Source organism: Actinia tenebrosa, unplaced genomic scaffold (assembly GCF_029948245.1).
Source record: "Actinia tenebrosa isolate PJP-AT-01 unplaced genomic scaffold, QUT_ActTen_1.0 PGA_scaffold10__47_contigs__length_13832649, whole genome shotgun sequence".
Classification (NCBI taxonomy): Eukaryota; Metazoa; Cnidaria; class Anthozoa; order Actiniaria; family Actiniidae; genus Actinia; species Actinia tenebrosa.
The window spans coordinates 4,071,151-4,089,658 of NW_028292570.1; the positions used below are offsets into that span (position 1 = coordinate 4,071,151).

Below are 18,508 nucleotides of genomic sequence, written 5' to 3' on the forward strand. Positions count from 1 at the left end.
TCTTTTTGTTATCAGTGTGTCAGCTGAATTATCCTTTCCGAAATTGAGGAAGGGACTGGGAACGAGTGTCGAAATATTAATGTAATTAAAAATCAGACCATATCACACGAAAAATCACATTAAAGTTATCAAATTTATCGAGTAATATTTGGGCAAATACTGATCGATTAGCAAGCTTTAAAGTGCCTATGACCCCTAACTCAGTGTTTTCAGCATTGATTCTACATGAAGTTAAGTAGTAAGTTATTTTTATATGATTTGAGTGATGCATCTTGGAGATATCAAGGTTCATACTTCCAGTATGCTAATGATGTGATGTCATAGTAGGCATTTGGGTTTATTTTTCATTTTCAAATCAAAACACTGATTGCTATGAGGAAATAATTTTGCAATAACCTTTCTATAAACCCTGAGTAAGATAATTGTTTTATACAGGATATTTTACTACCCCAGTACATTTTCACATTTTAATGCCTACTATGACATCACATCATTAGCATACTGGAAGTATGAACCTTGATATCTCCAAGATGCATCACTCAAATCAAATAAAAATATTTTACAATTTAACTTTTAACTTCATGTGGAATCAATGCTGAAAACATTGATTGTATCGTTTTTGGGGACGCTGTCCTCAAACCCCAGACATTCTCTTATTTTTGCAACTTTTAAAAGCTTGCTAGTCGGGTTTCACCCAAACATGCTCTAACTCAGTAATAGAGGCTTCGCACCATCACATGATGGCAGCCATGACAGCAGAAAGGAACAATCGATTCTGGTCTAAACTGATTTACATGAAAAAGGATTCAGTTTCCCATGGCTGCCATCACGTGATGTTGCAAAACTTTATAGTACTATTAGTATGATCTTGTTTGTGATGGGAATCATTTCTTAATTGTTTTAATATATTCACTGCTCAATTCCGGAAAGACCAATACCCTTTGGTCTGGAAGAAAAAACTGGGGGACCCGACACTGAGGCTCGACTTTTACGTCATCCAGTCCTCTGGGCTGTTCTAAGTCAGGGCACAGCTCGAACCTTGAAACAATCTCTAGGCAAATCAAAGGCAATCAGCCCAGAGGTTGTTTCAGGGTTCCATCTGTGAGTTAGCAGTGCCCTGACTTAGATCAGCCCAGAAGTTGTTTCAGGGTTTAATCTGTGAGTTAGCCATGCCCTGACTTAGATCAGCCCAGAAGTTGTTTCAGGATCAGATCTGTGAATTAGCTGTACCCTCAAGTCAGGGCATGGCTAACTTGCAGAGAGGAAAGCCAAGGAGAAAATCCCTTAAATCAAGGGTGAAACCTAAAAACTCTACCCATGTGATACATCCAGGAGTTGAGCCCGAAGCTAAAGAGCTGAGTACACTAGCACTACCCTTGAACTCACAAAGAACAGCAAAACTAACCAAACAACACTTGATATACAAAGGATAGTGATAAATATACTGCACAAGACTTTATTAATCCACAACGAGAACAATCCTATATGATGAGTAGAGAAGCAAAATGAATCATTTGTACAAACTTTATTATTCACTTGCTCCTTTTTATCGTAGAATATTAAGCCAACTGTCTATATACTTTGTCTGTAATATGTCTGTAAGTACAACCATGGCCGCCTTATGAAACTACATACATGCGCTAAACAATAAACAATGGACAGACGGACAGGTCTGTCTGTCTGAATATAACATAGACTTTGCTGATAAACTCTGGAATCGAATAACGTCTTGTATTGGAAAGAACAATGTTGAGGGATGCCCAGGGTTGGTCCTGAGGTAATTTGTAATTTTGTTTTTCCAGGTTCAGTGCTCACAATATAACACAGTTTGTAACTAGTTTCTTTCAATTATTATGCCAAAGGCTTCATCCAAATCTTCCTAAGCAAAATGGAAAACATCCACGTGACATTTTACATCCGGTATTTTAATTTGTTTCTTTGTTATTGAGGGGGTGGTCCTCCTCGGTGTGCCCCTCTCTGGCCTCCACCCCTGCTGAATCCACCACGCCCACCTCCTCGTCCTCCTCTTCTGAATCCATCCTGTCAATGAAAAAAAGAAAAAAAGATTTAGAACTTAGTTCTTTTATAAATAATAACAGACCTTATCCTCAAGGTTGGTCACATATCCAAATTTAAGACACCTGATGGTTCATGATACCAGAACAGGAGCATTATAATAAGAATAATCAAATGATTTTATGAGATTTTTAATAAGAATTCATAACATCGATTATTCTCCTCTCTAAGTATAAAACTGGCTTCCCAATTTTACTGAATTTGCATTTTTCAGTTTTGTGGCCCGTCAAGATTGGATGCGCACCCAAGAAAATGGTTTATTGGCCCAATTTATTGGCAATGGTCATCACTGTGACCAGCCAAATTAGTCTTAGCTCAGTTATACCTTGTTTCTGGCTCAATGTTACTGGTTCAAATGACTGGCAAGCCAAAGATTTGACTAAACAAGTTCCATTCTGGCTGGGCACTGTCTCATGACCGGCCATTATTTTATGCACTGTGGTCCAAGGACTCGGACCAGTTGAACAATCCTGGCTGTGTTGTACTTACGTGATCTTGAAATCCACCTCCTCCGCCTCCTCTATGCTGGCCAAATCCGCCACGCCCACCCCTTCTTGGTCCTCCTCTATCTCCACCGCCACCACCACCACGTCTGTTATTGAAATTTCCTCTAAATCCACCCCCTCGGCCGCCGCCACGACCACGATGGCCGAATCCATTTGTTGTTGGTGGAGCATTATCATTTCCTGAATCAGAAACATTAAAATAATATATTTGAAATATTTAATATAAATTATTTCAATAAAGAATTAAAGGGAAAAAAGATTTTTTATGAGTTGTTAATACAGTACCCTTCGAAAGCTAAAAATTTGACGATTTTATTTGTTTTTTGTTTTGTTCATTTGTGGTCCAAGGTACTAGTAATCTACACGATTCAGGAAGTGAATTCAAAAGCTTGACAGATGATGGCGTCATTGGTTTGTTTCATTCTTTTTTCAGACAATTTCCTTCTCTGATAGTGCTGGGTTGATTGGAGATGCATTCAGCTTTGCCAGGTAAGTGTTTGGCCTGGTACTCAGTACATGGAATCTCCTATAACGATTATTGTTAAAGGGTCCCATTCATGCTTCTCCTTTCTATTGAATTAGTGCATGACAGGGGTAGGTGATTGGACTTAAAAACAGAAATCTGAGGTCCACGTTGTTGCATTAAAAAAGAAGTGCTGTGTGATTCTGATTTTTTAGTGTGCACCCCCGCCTTCTTTAGCTTTATTATCTTAATGACCCTCTCTCAAATCATCAACCTTCTCAAAAAATGAACAGTACCCTTAAGCTTGTAGCTTGGTTTACCTGTATCTGCTTGTCTGGCATGTTGACCATTTTCCACTTCCTCTGCCCAGTCAGAAACACCTTGTGCTGTGGGAACATTATTTTCTGGTGCGTTTGCAGCTTTCTCAATTTCAGAATCACCCAAGAAGTTCAGTCCATGTTCATTGGCAGTGAATGTTGTCACGTCTGCTGCCGCTGGAGGTGTGTCTACTTCTTGTTGGATGTCTTGAGAAGTCTTGGTTTCTTGTTCTTTTTCGACATCAGAAGGGACTACAGCAGGGGCCGATTCTGTTGCCATTTCCTGATCACACAAAATTAAGTAGACCATTCTTCAATTAGTCAAATACCACTGTTTCTTGATCACAGACTCATTTACTCGGGGTTAGTCTCATTTCAGTTCCGTGTCTAAATATTCACAAATACCAACGGTAAAGTAAAGAATGCACAACTTCAACAATACAAACACTTTGAAATTCCAAGGACCTTCGCTGGAACACGTGAATATTTAAAGAAATTCCATACAAAATCGAGGCTAACCCTGTAGAACAGAGAATTTGAAACTGGAGTATTGATCAGCCAACAGCTCTTAGGGTGCTGCACATTTTTCAAGGTAGATTCACAAAGTCATCAATGTGTAAAGAAAGTACTCCCCTAACTATCAAGTTAGTTGGATCATCAGAGCAGACGAGAGGACAATAGAAAAGACCTTTCTTTCCTCCCCACTCTAATTCTAAGGTTTTTATTTGAATACCTGTTGTTGTTGGGCAGCATTTTCTTGTACCTCTTCACCACTTCCAGAAGACAGCTCCCCATTTGGTGTGCTAGCTCTACTACTTCCTTCCTCTTCTCCTTCTTTGTTGTCAGCCTCAGCACTTGACTTAACAGGCTCAAAGTATCCACTCTTATTGATGCGTGAAACTAATTCATGCAGTGCTTTGTCTGAAGTAGTTAGTTAAGGTACAAGCCATCTTACAAATCATAAAACAAAACATGGCTTTACACCATATTTAAATTTGTATTTGCTGTGATTTTTTTCACACTGTTCACATAATGGCCGATGAGTGCATGAGATGAACAGTGAGCTTGCAATGATATAGACCCTTTTTAACACCTTGGGCAATTCTTCACATGTCTCTATCATTGCAAGCTCACCGTTCCTCTCACTTTGATGCAAAGGAACAGCTACCTTTCAAGATTGCGCAGGAAACAGTGAAGGGGACTATTAGGCTACTCCCTCAAAATGAAGATGAATAGCACAAATTCAGGCCAAAAAAGGTTACTTTCTACACTTTTCTTCTATAAATGCATTTCATGTGCTTTTATATCTTTTACTGTGAACTAATGAACGGGTGTCCTCCTTTTTGTGCACTTGTAAGCATTATGAGGACAGTGTATTAATTTATGTGATTCTGTCAAGAACTAGACTCACTTGGCATTAACTACACAGAGGTTAGAGACATTGCTGTAATGTCACATGCTATCCATACAAATTAAGTCGCTTATTTTGGACAAGGTAGGATACAAGTTGTATCAACGACGGCTGCTGGAGAACTGTTCAAAAAGTTGACAATATGTTCACTTGCATCTTTGATCTGCTTGGACATCTTCTCTTCAGCATCTGCATCTGGTGTTATCAGTTTATAGAACTTGTCTATCTGACTGAATTCTTCTTCTGTGACCACCTGAATGAAACATTTACGTAATAATAATTATTATTACTACCAGTTAAATGGCTCAGGAAAAACTTGCGATTTGGACTTCCTGACTTTATTATACGATGAAAATCAAATACACGGTAGATTAATAACTCCCGCGAAGGAGTTATACATCAGTAATTAAAACTGACTCTACCAGGAACAACAAAGTAATACAGAGTTTCTGTTTGTCTTCACCATACGACAGTACAACACAACGATCTCTCTTGTCACACTGCTCATGATACAATCACATCAAAATACAATCACGTTATTTTCAAAACACACTAGCACTACTATAAAATACAACTGAAAAATGATTGTTAAAGTTCACTTGGCTACAAATAAATGAAGTCATCTTTCATTTTTAGGTTTGACAGAACAAAAATGTCAATTAGTCATTTTGGGGTTGAGGAAAAAAACTGGGTCAACTGGCCTGCAGTGCTTCATGGACTGTCTTTGGGTATAAAACAGATGCCATCTTGGAGATAAGATTCAAAAACTAAAATACTTACAACAGCTCCATTGGTACCATTAAGAAAGTCAGCTCGAACATCCTCAGATATGTTATCCATGAATGACTGCAGTTCAAGAACCTCTTCAACCTTAGCTACATCACTGCTGTGCTGAGCTGCTTGGGAAGCAACCTGCTCACGTCTTGCTTGCTTCTTCATTTGCTTTTGGTGCTAAAATTCAATGACATTCATGAGCATTGTAGACGACAACTATTTGATTTCCTAATTAGCGTAGGTTATTAATATTCATAAGTTGAAATTATGGGATGTAAGCCGGGACAGGCAGCAAGACGATCGTAATACGTACACCATATGGTATGTCAAGATTATATTTGATTTTCCGTAAGATATAGGCTTTTAATTTGTAACTTTTTATTTCTAGTGAACCTCGTAATTATAAATCTGTCTATTGTGAATGAAATAACTGAAGAACATCAAGATTATCGAGAATTAAATCGCTGATATAATCGACGAGCGTTTTGCGTTGTGTACCCATTACCGAATTAGATGTCCCCACTGAACGAAAGAAGATGTCCGCTACATTATTGTTCACATATGTCATTCACCGACTGATGGACATTTATTAAGCTTGATTCTGCAGTTATCCAGCGTTTATTTCATCTCCGAAGAGTGTTTACAAGAATCGTACGGCTTGTGAATTCCTCGAATTTCCATGTGCAGCGATGGATGATGACACAGGAAGCCCGCCGGCAAGACGCAAGAATCCCGCTGATCGTGAAAGTTGTGACGGAGTGAGAGAAGAGAGAGCTGAAGCTCTAAGACGCTCAAGATCGGGATATATTGGCCAATTGACAAAGAATTATCGAAATATAAAAGAAGTGATGAAATCAGAGAATTTCAATGATATTGATACCGTTCTGAGGATAAGACAGAAAATATTGAACACATTTGATAACTTCGAACGGTGTTGTCAACAGCACTTAGAATGCTTGAAGGAACAGTTGGATATTGAAGAAGCTGAAGGCATTTACAGTAGAGAGCTAGAAGCTAAAAAAGACATTGAGGGAGAAATTGATGCGTGGACCCACCGGAACAAAAGACCGTTCATTGACTTTGATCTGCCTCTTGTCGAACCCTGCGATTCTAGTAGCCAAGCAGGCTCTAACGAAAGTTCCCAATCAAGTACAGCAACGAAGTTAAAGTTGAAAGCGAGGGCAGATCAAGCTGTTGCCGAGCTTAAGATTAGACAGTTGAAGGAAGAGCAAGAATTGCAAGAAAGAATTGAAGAGATGACGATGAAATTGCGGTTAGAGGAGGCAATTCAAGTCAATAAAATAAAACGTCGACACACATTACTAAAAGCTCAACACGAAATGGAACAAAGAAACACTGAACTAAAAATCTATGAAAGGGCCGAACGAGTTGAGCTATACAATTTTTACGACGACGACGACGACGTGTTACCTGGTTCAAACCCCTTTGGCTCCACACCAAGAAGTGCCCCAAAGGAATCGACTAGAGTTGCAGACTTTAGACAGCGCCTCCCTGTGAACCCGTTTGCAACTCCGATAACACCGATCTCCACTAACCCATTCGCAGCCCCGATGGCCCAGACGCCTGGCAGTTCGTTAGCAACACCGACAAGGGGAAGCTCAAGTAACCCGTTTACGACGACAGAATGGCCTGATGTAGTACACAGGAAGCCCAAACCGAAGTTTGTTCATGCTGCGCATGCACCGACACCACAGGCATGGCTGGACCTGAACACACCCGAGTTCTACGTCGCTGATTATGATAACCGTCTAAGCGACACTGCCAATAACGATGAACCACCTAAGCCAGCAGTCCATGAGAAGGTCCTCAGTCAACTGATAAGGCAGCAAGAAAGGATCACCAGCGCCATGACCAACGCTTTAATGCTTCCTAAACCAGAGCTATTAACCTTTGATGGAAACCCATTATACTACTGGAGGTTTATTCGCAACTACGAACAGAACATTGAAGCAAAGACTGAGGATAACGGAGAACGATTGAATTATTTACTGCAATATTGTACGGGCAAGGCTAAAGAAGTGATCAAGAACTGTGTAGTATTGGACTCTACCGACGGCTACCTCACAGCACGAACGTTATTGCTTGAAAGATTCGGCGAACCTTATGTCATAGCCACGGCCTACATTGATCTTGTAACTGAGGGACCCCCGCTGAGGGCGTATGATAGAGAAGGCCTGCAAGTTTTCGCCGATAAGTTAAAGGACTGTGAATTAACTCTACGTGCCGTTGGATATTATGACGACTTGAACAATGCTGACAACTTGAAGAAAATAGCAGAACGTTTCCCTGTCCACCTAAAGGCTAGGTGGCTCGAGAAGGCTAGAGTGATACGAAGCGGAGGAGGAAAACCCAGCATAGACCATATGTCCGAATTTTTGTCTGAGAGAGCAAAGGCCGCAAATGATCCTGTTTTCGGACAGATTATGGACTCAAAGGACACGTCCAGGGACAGAATGCGACCCCGAAGTAAACCGTTTCAGAACACGCCAAGGCCGCCAAGAGCTACCACCCTAGCGACACACCAAGCAGAAACGCCGAAAGTGACGGCAACAACAAAGGATTCACAATTAGCTTCGAGGGCCGCATATACTTTAAACGACCAGGTAAAGTGTGGTCTTTGTGCCCAAGCACATCTTCTCACAAGCTGCGATGAATTTAAGAAGAAGACGCAAGGTGAAAGAATGAAGTTTGTTCGAGACAAAGGGTTATGTGACAACTGCCTTAAGCGAGGACATAGAGCAAAGAATTGCTATCAGAAAAAACAGTGTGAAGTGGATTCCTGTGAGGGAAAACACCACACGTTGCTGCATCCACCGAACAGCTCTAACCTTAATCAACAGCCGAGCCAGGATTCAAGTAACAATACGAACAGTGCTAAAAATTATAATGTCGTCAAGGCTGATAGCGTAAACAGCGTCGATGTTCTTGCCAAGGAGAAAAGAGTATGTCTTCCAATCGTGCCCGTAAAGGTTCGTGGAAAGAAAGGTCAGAGATCTGTTGTCACCTACGCTCTTTTGGACCAAGGATCCGACACGACATTGTGCGAGAAACGCCTAATAGAACAGCTGGGAATCGAAGGCGCCGAACGAACATTCTCGTTGACAACTATCGAAAAGGCAAACGTTCAGCGAAAGGGATTAACCGCGAGTTTGGAAGTTACAGCTCTTGACTCAGACAATGTCGTCGAGATACCGACCGTATGGACAGTCAAAAAATTGCACATCACTACAGAAGGTGCACCCAGAGATGAAGACATTCGTAGGTGGCCACATCTAGCAGAAATACAAATACCTGAAATAGACACTGATGAAGTTACTTTACTCATCGGCAATGATACGCCTGAAGCCTTTTGGGCGTTAGAAGAGAAACGAGGACAACGGAAGGAACCGTATGCGGTCAAGACACTCCTTGGATGGACCATCGTAGGACCGATGACTGAGTCTACGCATCAACAAAGCTTGAACGCACACTACATATCTTCCCATGGTGATGAGCTTAAGGCTCAAGTTGAAAGATTCTGGAGGACCGATTTCGGAGATGCAGTACTAAGTTCCGAAGAATGCATGTCAGCAGAAGATAAAAGAGCGTTGTCTATCATGCAGGAAAGCACGGTTTTATCTGAGGGTCACTACCAAATGGCCCTGCCGTGGAGAAACAGCAGTTATTGTACATTGAACAATCGACCGATGGCTGAGTTTAGACTTGCAACATTAAAACAAAGATTCCTGAACGATCCTGGACTTTATGAGAAAAACAAAGAAGTTATAGATGACCATCTGACTAAGGGCTATGCCCGTCGCCTTCCCAACGAGAATTTTGACCAGAAGAGAGTGTGGTACCTACCCCACCAAGCTGTGATTACCCCCAAGAAGCTACGCGTGGTATTCGACTGCGCCGCCAAATGGAAAGGCATGTCATTAAATGACCAACTATTGCAAGGACCTGATCAAACGAACAATCTCGTAGGCGTCCTTACTAGATTTCGCGAAGAGCCCATAGCACTAGCAGCAGATATCGAAGCTATGTTTTTGCAAGTCAAGGTTGAGCCCAAGGACTGTGACATGCTTAGATTCCTTTGGTGGCCTGATGGAGATCTTAGTCAACAGCCAGCAAATTTTCAAATGCTAGTCCACATTTTCGGTGCAACGTCTTCGCCAAGTTGTGCGAATTTTGCACTCAGAAAAACAGCTGACGACAATCAAACCGAATTTGATGATGAGATTGTGAACATCGTGCATAGGAACTTCTATGTGGATGATATGCTGAAGTCGACAAGTACTGTTGAAGGCGCTATACGAACTGCATCTGAAGTGACTGAACTGCTACGACGAGGAGGATTTCGTCTCACAAAGTGGATGAGCAATAGTAAAGAAGTCCTCAAGTCGATACCTGAATCTGAAAGAGCTAAGGCTGTAAAGGAACTAGACTTTGAACGATTTCCGACGGAAAGAGCCTTAGGAGTTGAATGGGATGTCGAGAAAGATTGCATCGGATTTAAGACACAGGTAAAGGAAAGGCCTCTTACAAGACGTGGGATGTTATCCATAACGAGTTCTGTGTATGATCCATTGGGTATCGCTGCTCCATTCGTCCTGTTAGCCAAGCTAATCTTGCAAGAACTTTGTAGACAGCAATTAAAATGGGATGACCCAATCCCTGAACATAACCTCGTTGAGTGGAAGAGATGGCTAGAAGACCTACCAAGACTGTCAAATGTGAAGCTACCGAGATGCTTGAAGTCACCTGACCTTGGAAACATCGTCACCTATGAATTGCACCATTTCGCAGATGCTTCCCAGTCAGCTTATGGCACCGTATCGTACCTGCGGATGGTTGACATTAATGGGGAAGTACATTGTTCGTTCCTGAACGGGAAGTCAAGGCTCGCTCCTGTAAAACCAGTGACCATTCCTCGCTTAGAACTATCGGCGGCCGTTGTAGCAGTCAAAATTGATAAGATGTTAACAGCCGAGCTAGATCTGCCGCTGACTGAGTCGACGTTCTGGACTGACTCTACAACAGTGCTTCAATACATCAACAACTTCTCAAGACGATTCAACATCTTCGTGGCACATCGGATTGCTATCATTCACGAATTTTCTACCCCCAAGCAGTGGAGATATGTGAATACCAAAGACAATCCTGCGGATGATGCGTCCAGAGGTTTGACCGCGGAGAAAATTACAGGAGACGAAGGAAGGCGATGGTTGTGCGGCCCTGAGTTTTTATGGAAAGGCCAAGATTCGTGGCCAGCACCAGTTCTCAAGATATCTGAGGTACCAAGTGACGACCCAGAAGTGAAGATAGAGAGACAGGTCTATATGGCACAGCAAAGGGACTCAAAGAACTTCCTGCAACGAATGTACGAGCATTACTCTGATTGGTATCGCTTAAAGGTGGCCATTGCCTGGATGCTGAGATTCAGAAACTACTTCGTAAACAAGTTAAGAAGTTCAAAGCATGATTTTGAAGTTAAGCCTGCTACAAGAGGAAGAATAACTGTGAAAGAGATTCGAGAAGCAGAAGTTGCAATTATCAAGGATGTACAAGGCCAAGGCTTCACAAGGGAAGTGAATATCTTGAGCAAACAGATTGAGAAGTCGAAAGTCAAAGTTTCCACAAGAGAGAAACCCCTACCAAAGGCAAGTTGCATTTTCAAGCTAGCCCCCGTGCTTAAAGGAGGAGTTTTATTAGTTGGAGGCCGCTTAGAGAACGCCCCAATTTCTGATGCAGCCAAACATCCACCAATTCTACCGAAGAACCACCCTGTCTGCGAGCTTGTTATTAGACATTATCACCAACTGTACGGCCACGCTGGAAGAGAACACCTACTGGCCCTTGTAAGACAGCGATATTGGATAGTAAGCGCAAGATCCCTAATTAGACGTGTGCTGACGACATGCTTTGACTGCCGAAGACGTAAGGCCCCGCCTATATCCCAACAGATGGCAAACTTGCCAGTTGACAGGCTCACCCCTGACGAACCACCATTTTCATTTGTTGGAACAGACTTCTTTGGTCCATTCTTAGTGAAAAGAGGTCGGAGCACAGAGAAACGGTATGGATGCATTTTCACTTGTTTAACATCACGAGCCGTACATCTAGAGGTTGCTCATAGCTTGGAAGCAGATTCCTTCATCAATGCGTTGCAGCGGTTCATGAATCGCAGAGGAAGACCCATCGAAATCAGAAGCGACAATGGCACTAACTATAAGGGTGGTGAGAGAGAGCTACGCAAATCTTTACAAGAATGGAATGTTCAGAAGATCGAGAGTTTCCTAAAACAGAGAGAAATCGTCTGGAAGTTTAATCCCCCAGGAGCCAGCAGCATGGGTGGAATATGGGAGAGAATCATAAGATCTGTAAGGTCCATTTTAAGGGCCCTGTTGAGGGAGCAAGTTACTACAGACGAAGTCCTGTTGACTTTAATGACGCAAGTGGAGGCCATTCTTAACAGTAGGCCGTTGACAACTTGCAGTGATGATCCCAAGGACGACTCCCCTTTAACGCCTAACCATATCCTGTTACTGCGTCCAGGAGCGAGTATGCCTCTAGGTGTATTCACGGCTTCTGATAACTATGGCAGACGTCGATGGAGACAGTGTCAATATCTAGCCAATCTGTTCTGGCGCCGTTGGCTCAAAGAGTACCTACCAACTTTACAATTGAGGCAGAAATGGATCTCCCCACAAAGGAACCTAGCGAAAGGTGATGTTGTTTTGGTGGTGGACGAGACCGTTAAACGGGGCCAGTGGCCTCTGGCATGTGTACTAGAAGTTTACAAGGCAAGGGAGGGACTTGTACGCTCCGCAAGAGTCAAGACGTCTAAGACAGAGTTGGTCCGTCCCATTCACAAATTGTGCTTGCTGGAAGGAGTTGATTAAAGCCTCAAGAATCAAGGAAGCACTGTTAGCGAATTACACAAGAACATTGTTGAGTTAATTGATAATTGTGCTATGAAACCAAATTAATTTGTTATTGTCGTCAGGACAATGATTTAAGAAATGATCCATAAGAAATGCCTCATTTGGGGCCAGTAATGTAGACGACAACTATTTGATTTCCTAATTAGCGTAGGTTATTAATATTCATAAGTTGAAATTATGGGATGTAAGCCGGGACAGGCAGCAAGACGATCGTAATACGTACACCATATGGTATGTCAAGATTATATTTGATTTTCCGTAAGATATAGGCTTTTAATTTGTAACTTTTTATTTCTAGTGAACCTCGTAATTATAAATCTGTCTATTGTGAATGAAATAACTGAAGAACATCAAGATTATCGAGAATTAAATCGCTGATATAATCGACGAGCGTTTTGCGTTGTGTACCCATTACCGAATTAGATGTCCCCACTGAACGAAAGAAGATGTCCGCTACAAGCATGGACAAATCACAAGTCAGGCTGAGAAAACTAATATAAATTACCACTTTTTATATTGCTATGAGCTGAGCTAGACAAAAGTTGTGAAAGTAAATCAGTAGCAGACTATATTCAGTCTAAAAACAAAATGCAAATGCCACTCCTGGGTGGGTGGTGCAAAGCCTAACAGGTTTTATAAAATGGAATTAGGATTTAGAAGTTCATTTTTGTGGAGGGGAAAAACTGGAAAACCTGAAGGGAAAACCCTCAAAGCACAGGAGAGAACCAACAAACAACTCTTCTCACATACGATACCTGAAGCCTGGCAGGGATTAAATCCAGGTAGCACTGGTGATAGGCAGCACATTGGCAGCTCACGCCACCAGTGAATCATAAGAGTATGGTTCCCATATACAGTACAATATATACAGTACTAACAACTTATTTAATTGATGACAGTATACCAATGTCAAACTAGCTGTTGGAACTTTTGTTTCAATCAGCACGTATAGAAATAAGAACGGTGGTAACTAACGCGGTTATACTTAGAGAAGATGACACATGACAGTTCAAACTGCTGACTCGTGACCCTCTGTGTTTAACATTCTACATGAGATTGGAACTGCCTACCATTCTTATTAATAAATTAACTACTCACATCAGCATAGAGTTGTTGAAACTGCTTATGAAGGTCTTTAGCCATTTCCAGGTTCATTTCCACAACTGCCAAGTTGGCAATAGCTCCCTTAAATAAAAAAATTCAAAATTGTGAATTCAGTGGAAATCATCTTTTTGCACCATGCATACATGCATGTCACGATAACTTTATTTATAAATAAAGTGCTTATACCACGCATATTTTATTTGCATTTAAGTTTGAAGCTCAAAGGTCACGAGTTTGAATTCTTCATGGAGATTGGAATTTTGTTCTGAGAAAAATTATTATCTTGGAGAAACACAAATCAAATTTTTAGGAAAAAGCTGTGCTTTCAAGAACGCAACATGGTATTTCTATGGCAAATTGGAGACCATGACCTGTCAAAACCAAACAAAATCAACCAATCATTGGTAAGATCAACAACATTCCAACAAGCTGTGACAAAAGCAAATAAATGTGTTTATCAGTTTGCTTGCTGCTCATTGGAATGTGGTTGAGCTTATGGTTGATTGGCATATTTTGCTTTGCCTTTCAGTGTCATAGTCTTAAACAAACCAAAGAATTGCAATATTATATAAATTATGCCATTAGAAATGCAATTTTTTCAAACTTGAAAACAAATTTCAAAATGTTTGAGCTCCAAACTAAAACAGTAGTAGAGCCAATTAGTAACATTAATATTAGTAGAAGCCAGAGATCCCCAAATCTAGTGGGAAAAACAATTGATGCCGAGTCTAGGAATTAAATGAGAAACTTGCTACCGCTGACATCACCCATGATTCCCTTCGCACAAACACAAACATAGCTCAAAGAACTAAGCTTAATAACCACTTTTTCTTTGCATGATTCCAGCACTGAATTTTGGCTGATTCATGAATAGGACAATGAAGACTTTTGCAATGGTTAATCTGTTCTACAGGTGAGTAATATTAAAGGGCCACTTGGACGAAAATTGTTCCAAAATTAAAACTCTTTCATTCGAGCTGGAACTTTGCTGAAATAATCTTGAACACATTAAGAACCTCTCACTGAAATATCTTTCTAATATTCGAAAGGGAAGGGCCAAAATTTTACGATTTATTTTCGTCCGCCATTAATTTCTTTGTGTCACGGCCAACGAGTCATTATGTACAGCAGTTTTACGCTGTGACGTCATTTACTCAACACTGTCATGTTAGCGTCGTTTTGACTATAAATTTCTCGTTAAATTACCTGAAGTTTATTTGATGTTTTAAACGCGTTATCGTGAAAAGAATCTCTAAACAGACTTTTTTTAAACCTTTGATACCTCTTCAAATATGATGGAAACTCCTTTGGACGCTCGCTTTGTCAATCCTGAAGAGTTAGAACCATAAATTATAATGTATGAAGATGAAGCCGAACTAGAAGAAGAAGCAATGCTTGGGAAGAGGTTTTCATAAAAATTCCTTACGTTCATTTCATTATTTGTATTTGCTACCTACTGTCCATGATATAAAGATCTTAAATTTGAAGTTTCAATGTAATCTAATAGTGATTGATGTTATGAAAACAACCGATTGCCTTTTGAATTCTGCGTTGTGATATAAAGATTTGTGACAATATACTTAGATCTATGTGCCGAATAATTTAGAATGTGATCTCGTAATTCTCCTAGCTGATTTACTACAGAACGGTTATTATTTGCTTCAAAATGTTTATTATGCATTGAATAGGTACAAACATACGATTATCTAATATCATCTTTGTAATAGAACATGTCAAAGGTTTCTTATTTATTACTCGCGCGACAGCGGCGTCTGTCACTCAGCTCGTAGATTTTTCTTTCATTGTGTCGGATGTCTCGCGGACCCAAATTGTGGGGTTGTTCTTTGCCCTTGTATGTAAATATACCTTGAAAAATTGTTATCCTTAAAATGATTCGAATCCCGAATATCTCAGTCACTTCGCGCGATGGAACCGCTAGAATCTCGTCCATGCGTCCTACTTTGTTGTGATTCTTGGCTTGCCGAGATGTATTGAAATTTTCGAATTATGATCGTCAGTATTATTGAAACTGAAAAATTTCAGCGCCTAGACATTGTTTGGTCATATAGTAGTTAGGAAACCGAATGAAACATTAAATATTTTCTGGATAAACCAAATAAACCGAGTTTTACGAACATGGCACATACATTACCCACCAATGTTTTGGTTTGGGTTGAGTAAATGACGTCATAAGTACTCGTGCCAGTCTTCTTGAGTCGAATTCTGTGATTCAAAGAAATTAATGGCGGACGAAAATAAATCGTAAAATTTTGGCCCTTTCCTTTCGAATATCAGAAAGATATTCCAGTGGGTGGTTCTTAATGTATCCTAGATTATTTCAGCAAAGTTCCAGCTCGAATGAAAGAGTTTTAATTTTGGAGCGATTTTCGTCCAAGTGGCCCTTTAAGAATATTCAAACTTTACACATTTCACACCCAAATGGTTTACTTTTACTGGGAGCCCACCACTAATTTTTGTGTGGGTGGGATAGGGAGGTGAAGTGAAGGAACGTAGCCCCCCCCCCCCTTAAAAAACTGTTTTGCCATCCCCGTTTTAAGATGTCAATTTAGATAAATTAGAACACCCAAAAGAGGATTTGATAAACCAAAAACCTGAATAGAGAAATTTTTGGAAAGTATTGTAGTTAAGAATGAGATAAGCTTATAATCTGTATTTTTATTCCCACAAAGAAAATCGAACCCCATTTCTAAACTTGTTCAACAACAACAAAATCTCAAAAAATTAAAAATTTGAAAGAAAAAGACCAAGTTTTGACACTTTCTCCAGACATCTAAAAAGTAAAAACTTAATAGATTCTTTGTAATATTTATTTCGCAATCTAAATATTACGAATAAACGTGATACCGTCTCTGACATGCATTAATAACAACACGCTCAGCTTAGAAATCGGGACAATTTTAAAAAGTTGGTAATAGAGACAACAATTATCGTGCAATACGACTTTATTTTTATTTAAAACGATGAGAAAGTTGAGAATAGGAGCTAGAGATGCGAACGATCGGAGTTTATGTGGGTTTATAGATGCGTCTAGGTGTTCACAAAAGGAGTATGACGAGAGAGTTTAATAGGTTAAGTCATCCATTCTTCACACCCATTTCTAAGCTCGGCAATCTTTCTCTTACCATCTGATCTTCGTTGAGTTTCATCCCATCATCCTTTTGCTTCTTGTAGGCATCAAGTTTTATCTATGATCACAAGCAAAACGAATTCAAAGAACAGACAATTAGGCCACACATTTCGTCTTAGCAATAAACCATGTGTCAAACTTCATACATATTTTCGCTCTCAGAACAAACGATCAAAACTTTGCCATCAAAGCCTTTACCTTTCGCTTTTCCAAATTTCGGACCTTCTTCTCGACCAAGAGTAGACCAGATTTAGTAATGTCGTTGCTTTCCATTATCAAAACGGAATTGGAAGATTTCGATGAAGCTATTGGCATAGTATGGACAACTTGTTACCGCCGTGTTCTGTGCACATGTGCTTTGACGTCACGCCTAGACCATAATATGCGCTCAGTGCTTCACGGGAGAATAATAGCCGGTCACGTGGATATGACTTTATGCATTATTCTGTCACTTCCTTTTCCGAGTTTTGTTTTCGACCTGCGTTCTTAATAAAAAAATAAATGCGTGCACATTTGGTTCGTTCTTTTGTTTTTCTTTTTATTCTTTTCCCCTAAATTTCTAAGAGGGTTTACGATAATGTATGGAAGGGGAACAGGAGCATTTGTCCCTCAACATGGCTGAATTATGACTTCTGACATTAGCCTAGAAAAACTGTAAATATAAAGTTGCTCTAATTCCCTCTTCTTTAGCTTTTTCTTTTTATTATTCCTTATTTCTATTTTTTGGTCCTCGTCATATTTTTTAATCTGATAAATTTATTCATGAGTTTTTAAGAGACAAATGATCCATAAATTCTATCTATTTTTTCTACAATCGTCATTGCTGCTACAAGTCCCCTCCCCTGAGTCCCCTCCCTAATTTTGAGCCTTTAACGTTGACCAGATCAGTAGGCTAAAACGTGCTTCAATATTAATTAGCTTTTAATCTATTGGAGACTAAAAAAAACTCAATTATCAGCATCGTTTTGGCAGGTGTTTTTCTTTATTCTATTTTTTCATCATGAAAAATAACCAATACTTCTTTAAACAAATCGTAAAAAAAAGAGAACAGAAAAGGCAAGAAAAGGAAAGAAAAAGAAAAAAGAGAAAAGAAAAGAAAATTAGAAAAAGAAAGAGAAATAGAAAAGAAAAAGTGAAAAGAAAGGAAAGGTGAAATCGAAGAAAAATTGTTATCTTGTAGCTCTTTGATGAAGCCGCTTTTAAATTTGAAATGAAATATGATTTGAAAAAAAAATTGTTTTGCAAGAATAGAAGTAAATTTTAAAATTATTCAGGATATATACAGTGCTGTAGTAATTAGGAAATGAAATAAAAGTGTACAAATAATGTATAATTTTATGAAGGCGTTACCGTCTCATGGGTTACCTGTATCAGGCTTGGTATCTCGGCACAGCGTGCAAAAGCCCAATGCATTATGGGAAGTAACCTAAAGAAGGAACCTGAAAACCAAGTAAACCAAGTAAAATACGAGGAGAAAAAATACGCTTTTAAAACTCTCAACCCCTCATTTTGGTAAGATAATCACGCATATACCACCTAATATGCATAATCTTTACTTTTATATCAATTATCAGTGACTACAAGTCGATTTTAAGTGAGAAATTTGAAGGTTGTGTCGTCGAGTGTTGCCGCTTTTGTCTTATGTTCCAATTTTTCATGTTCGTTCTTCAGGTTTTCTATCTTCTTGAATTATTGAATCTAAGGACGCGCATAAAGCTACAAAAGTGGAAGGACAAAGAGGAAAGTCTTTAGATTTTCCGGG

The 18,508-nt window shown here is 39.9% G+C and overlaps 2 protein-coding genes across 2 annotated transcripts; one reads left to right on the forward strand and one right to left on the reverse strand.

Moving 5' to 3' along the window:
* Positions 1-1,440: 1,440 nt before the first annotated feature.
* Positions 1,441-17,110, reverse strand: LOC148912803 (uncharacterized). The gene is made up of 9 exons (XM_089026702.1): positions 16,945-17,110; positions 16,742-16,804; positions 13,593-13,679; positions 5,554-5,724; positions 4,867-5,026; positions 4,096-4,283; positions 3,366-3,645; positions 2,566-2,762; positions 1,441-2,040 (listed from the first exon to the last, which is right to left on the reverse strand). Exons 1-9 carry the CDS (start codon positions 17,059-17,061, stop codon positions 1,942-1,944), a joined length of 1,362 nt encoding a protein of 453 aa, XP_088882828.1. The 5' UTR covers positions 17,062-17,110; the 3' UTR covers positions 1,441-1,941.
* Positions 10,880-12,882, forward strand: LOC148912804 (uncharacterized). Its single transcript, XM_089026556.1, has 2 exons — positions 10,880-12,725; positions 12,793-12,882. The coding sequence occupies exon 1, from the start codon at positions 10,890-10,892 to the stop codon at positions 12,450-12,452; it is 1,563 nt and encodes a 520-aa protein (XP_088882682.1). The 5' UTR covers positions 10,880-10,889; the 3' UTR covers positions 12,453-12,725; positions 12,793-12,882.
* Positions 17,111-18,508: the final 1,398 nt, after the last annotated feature.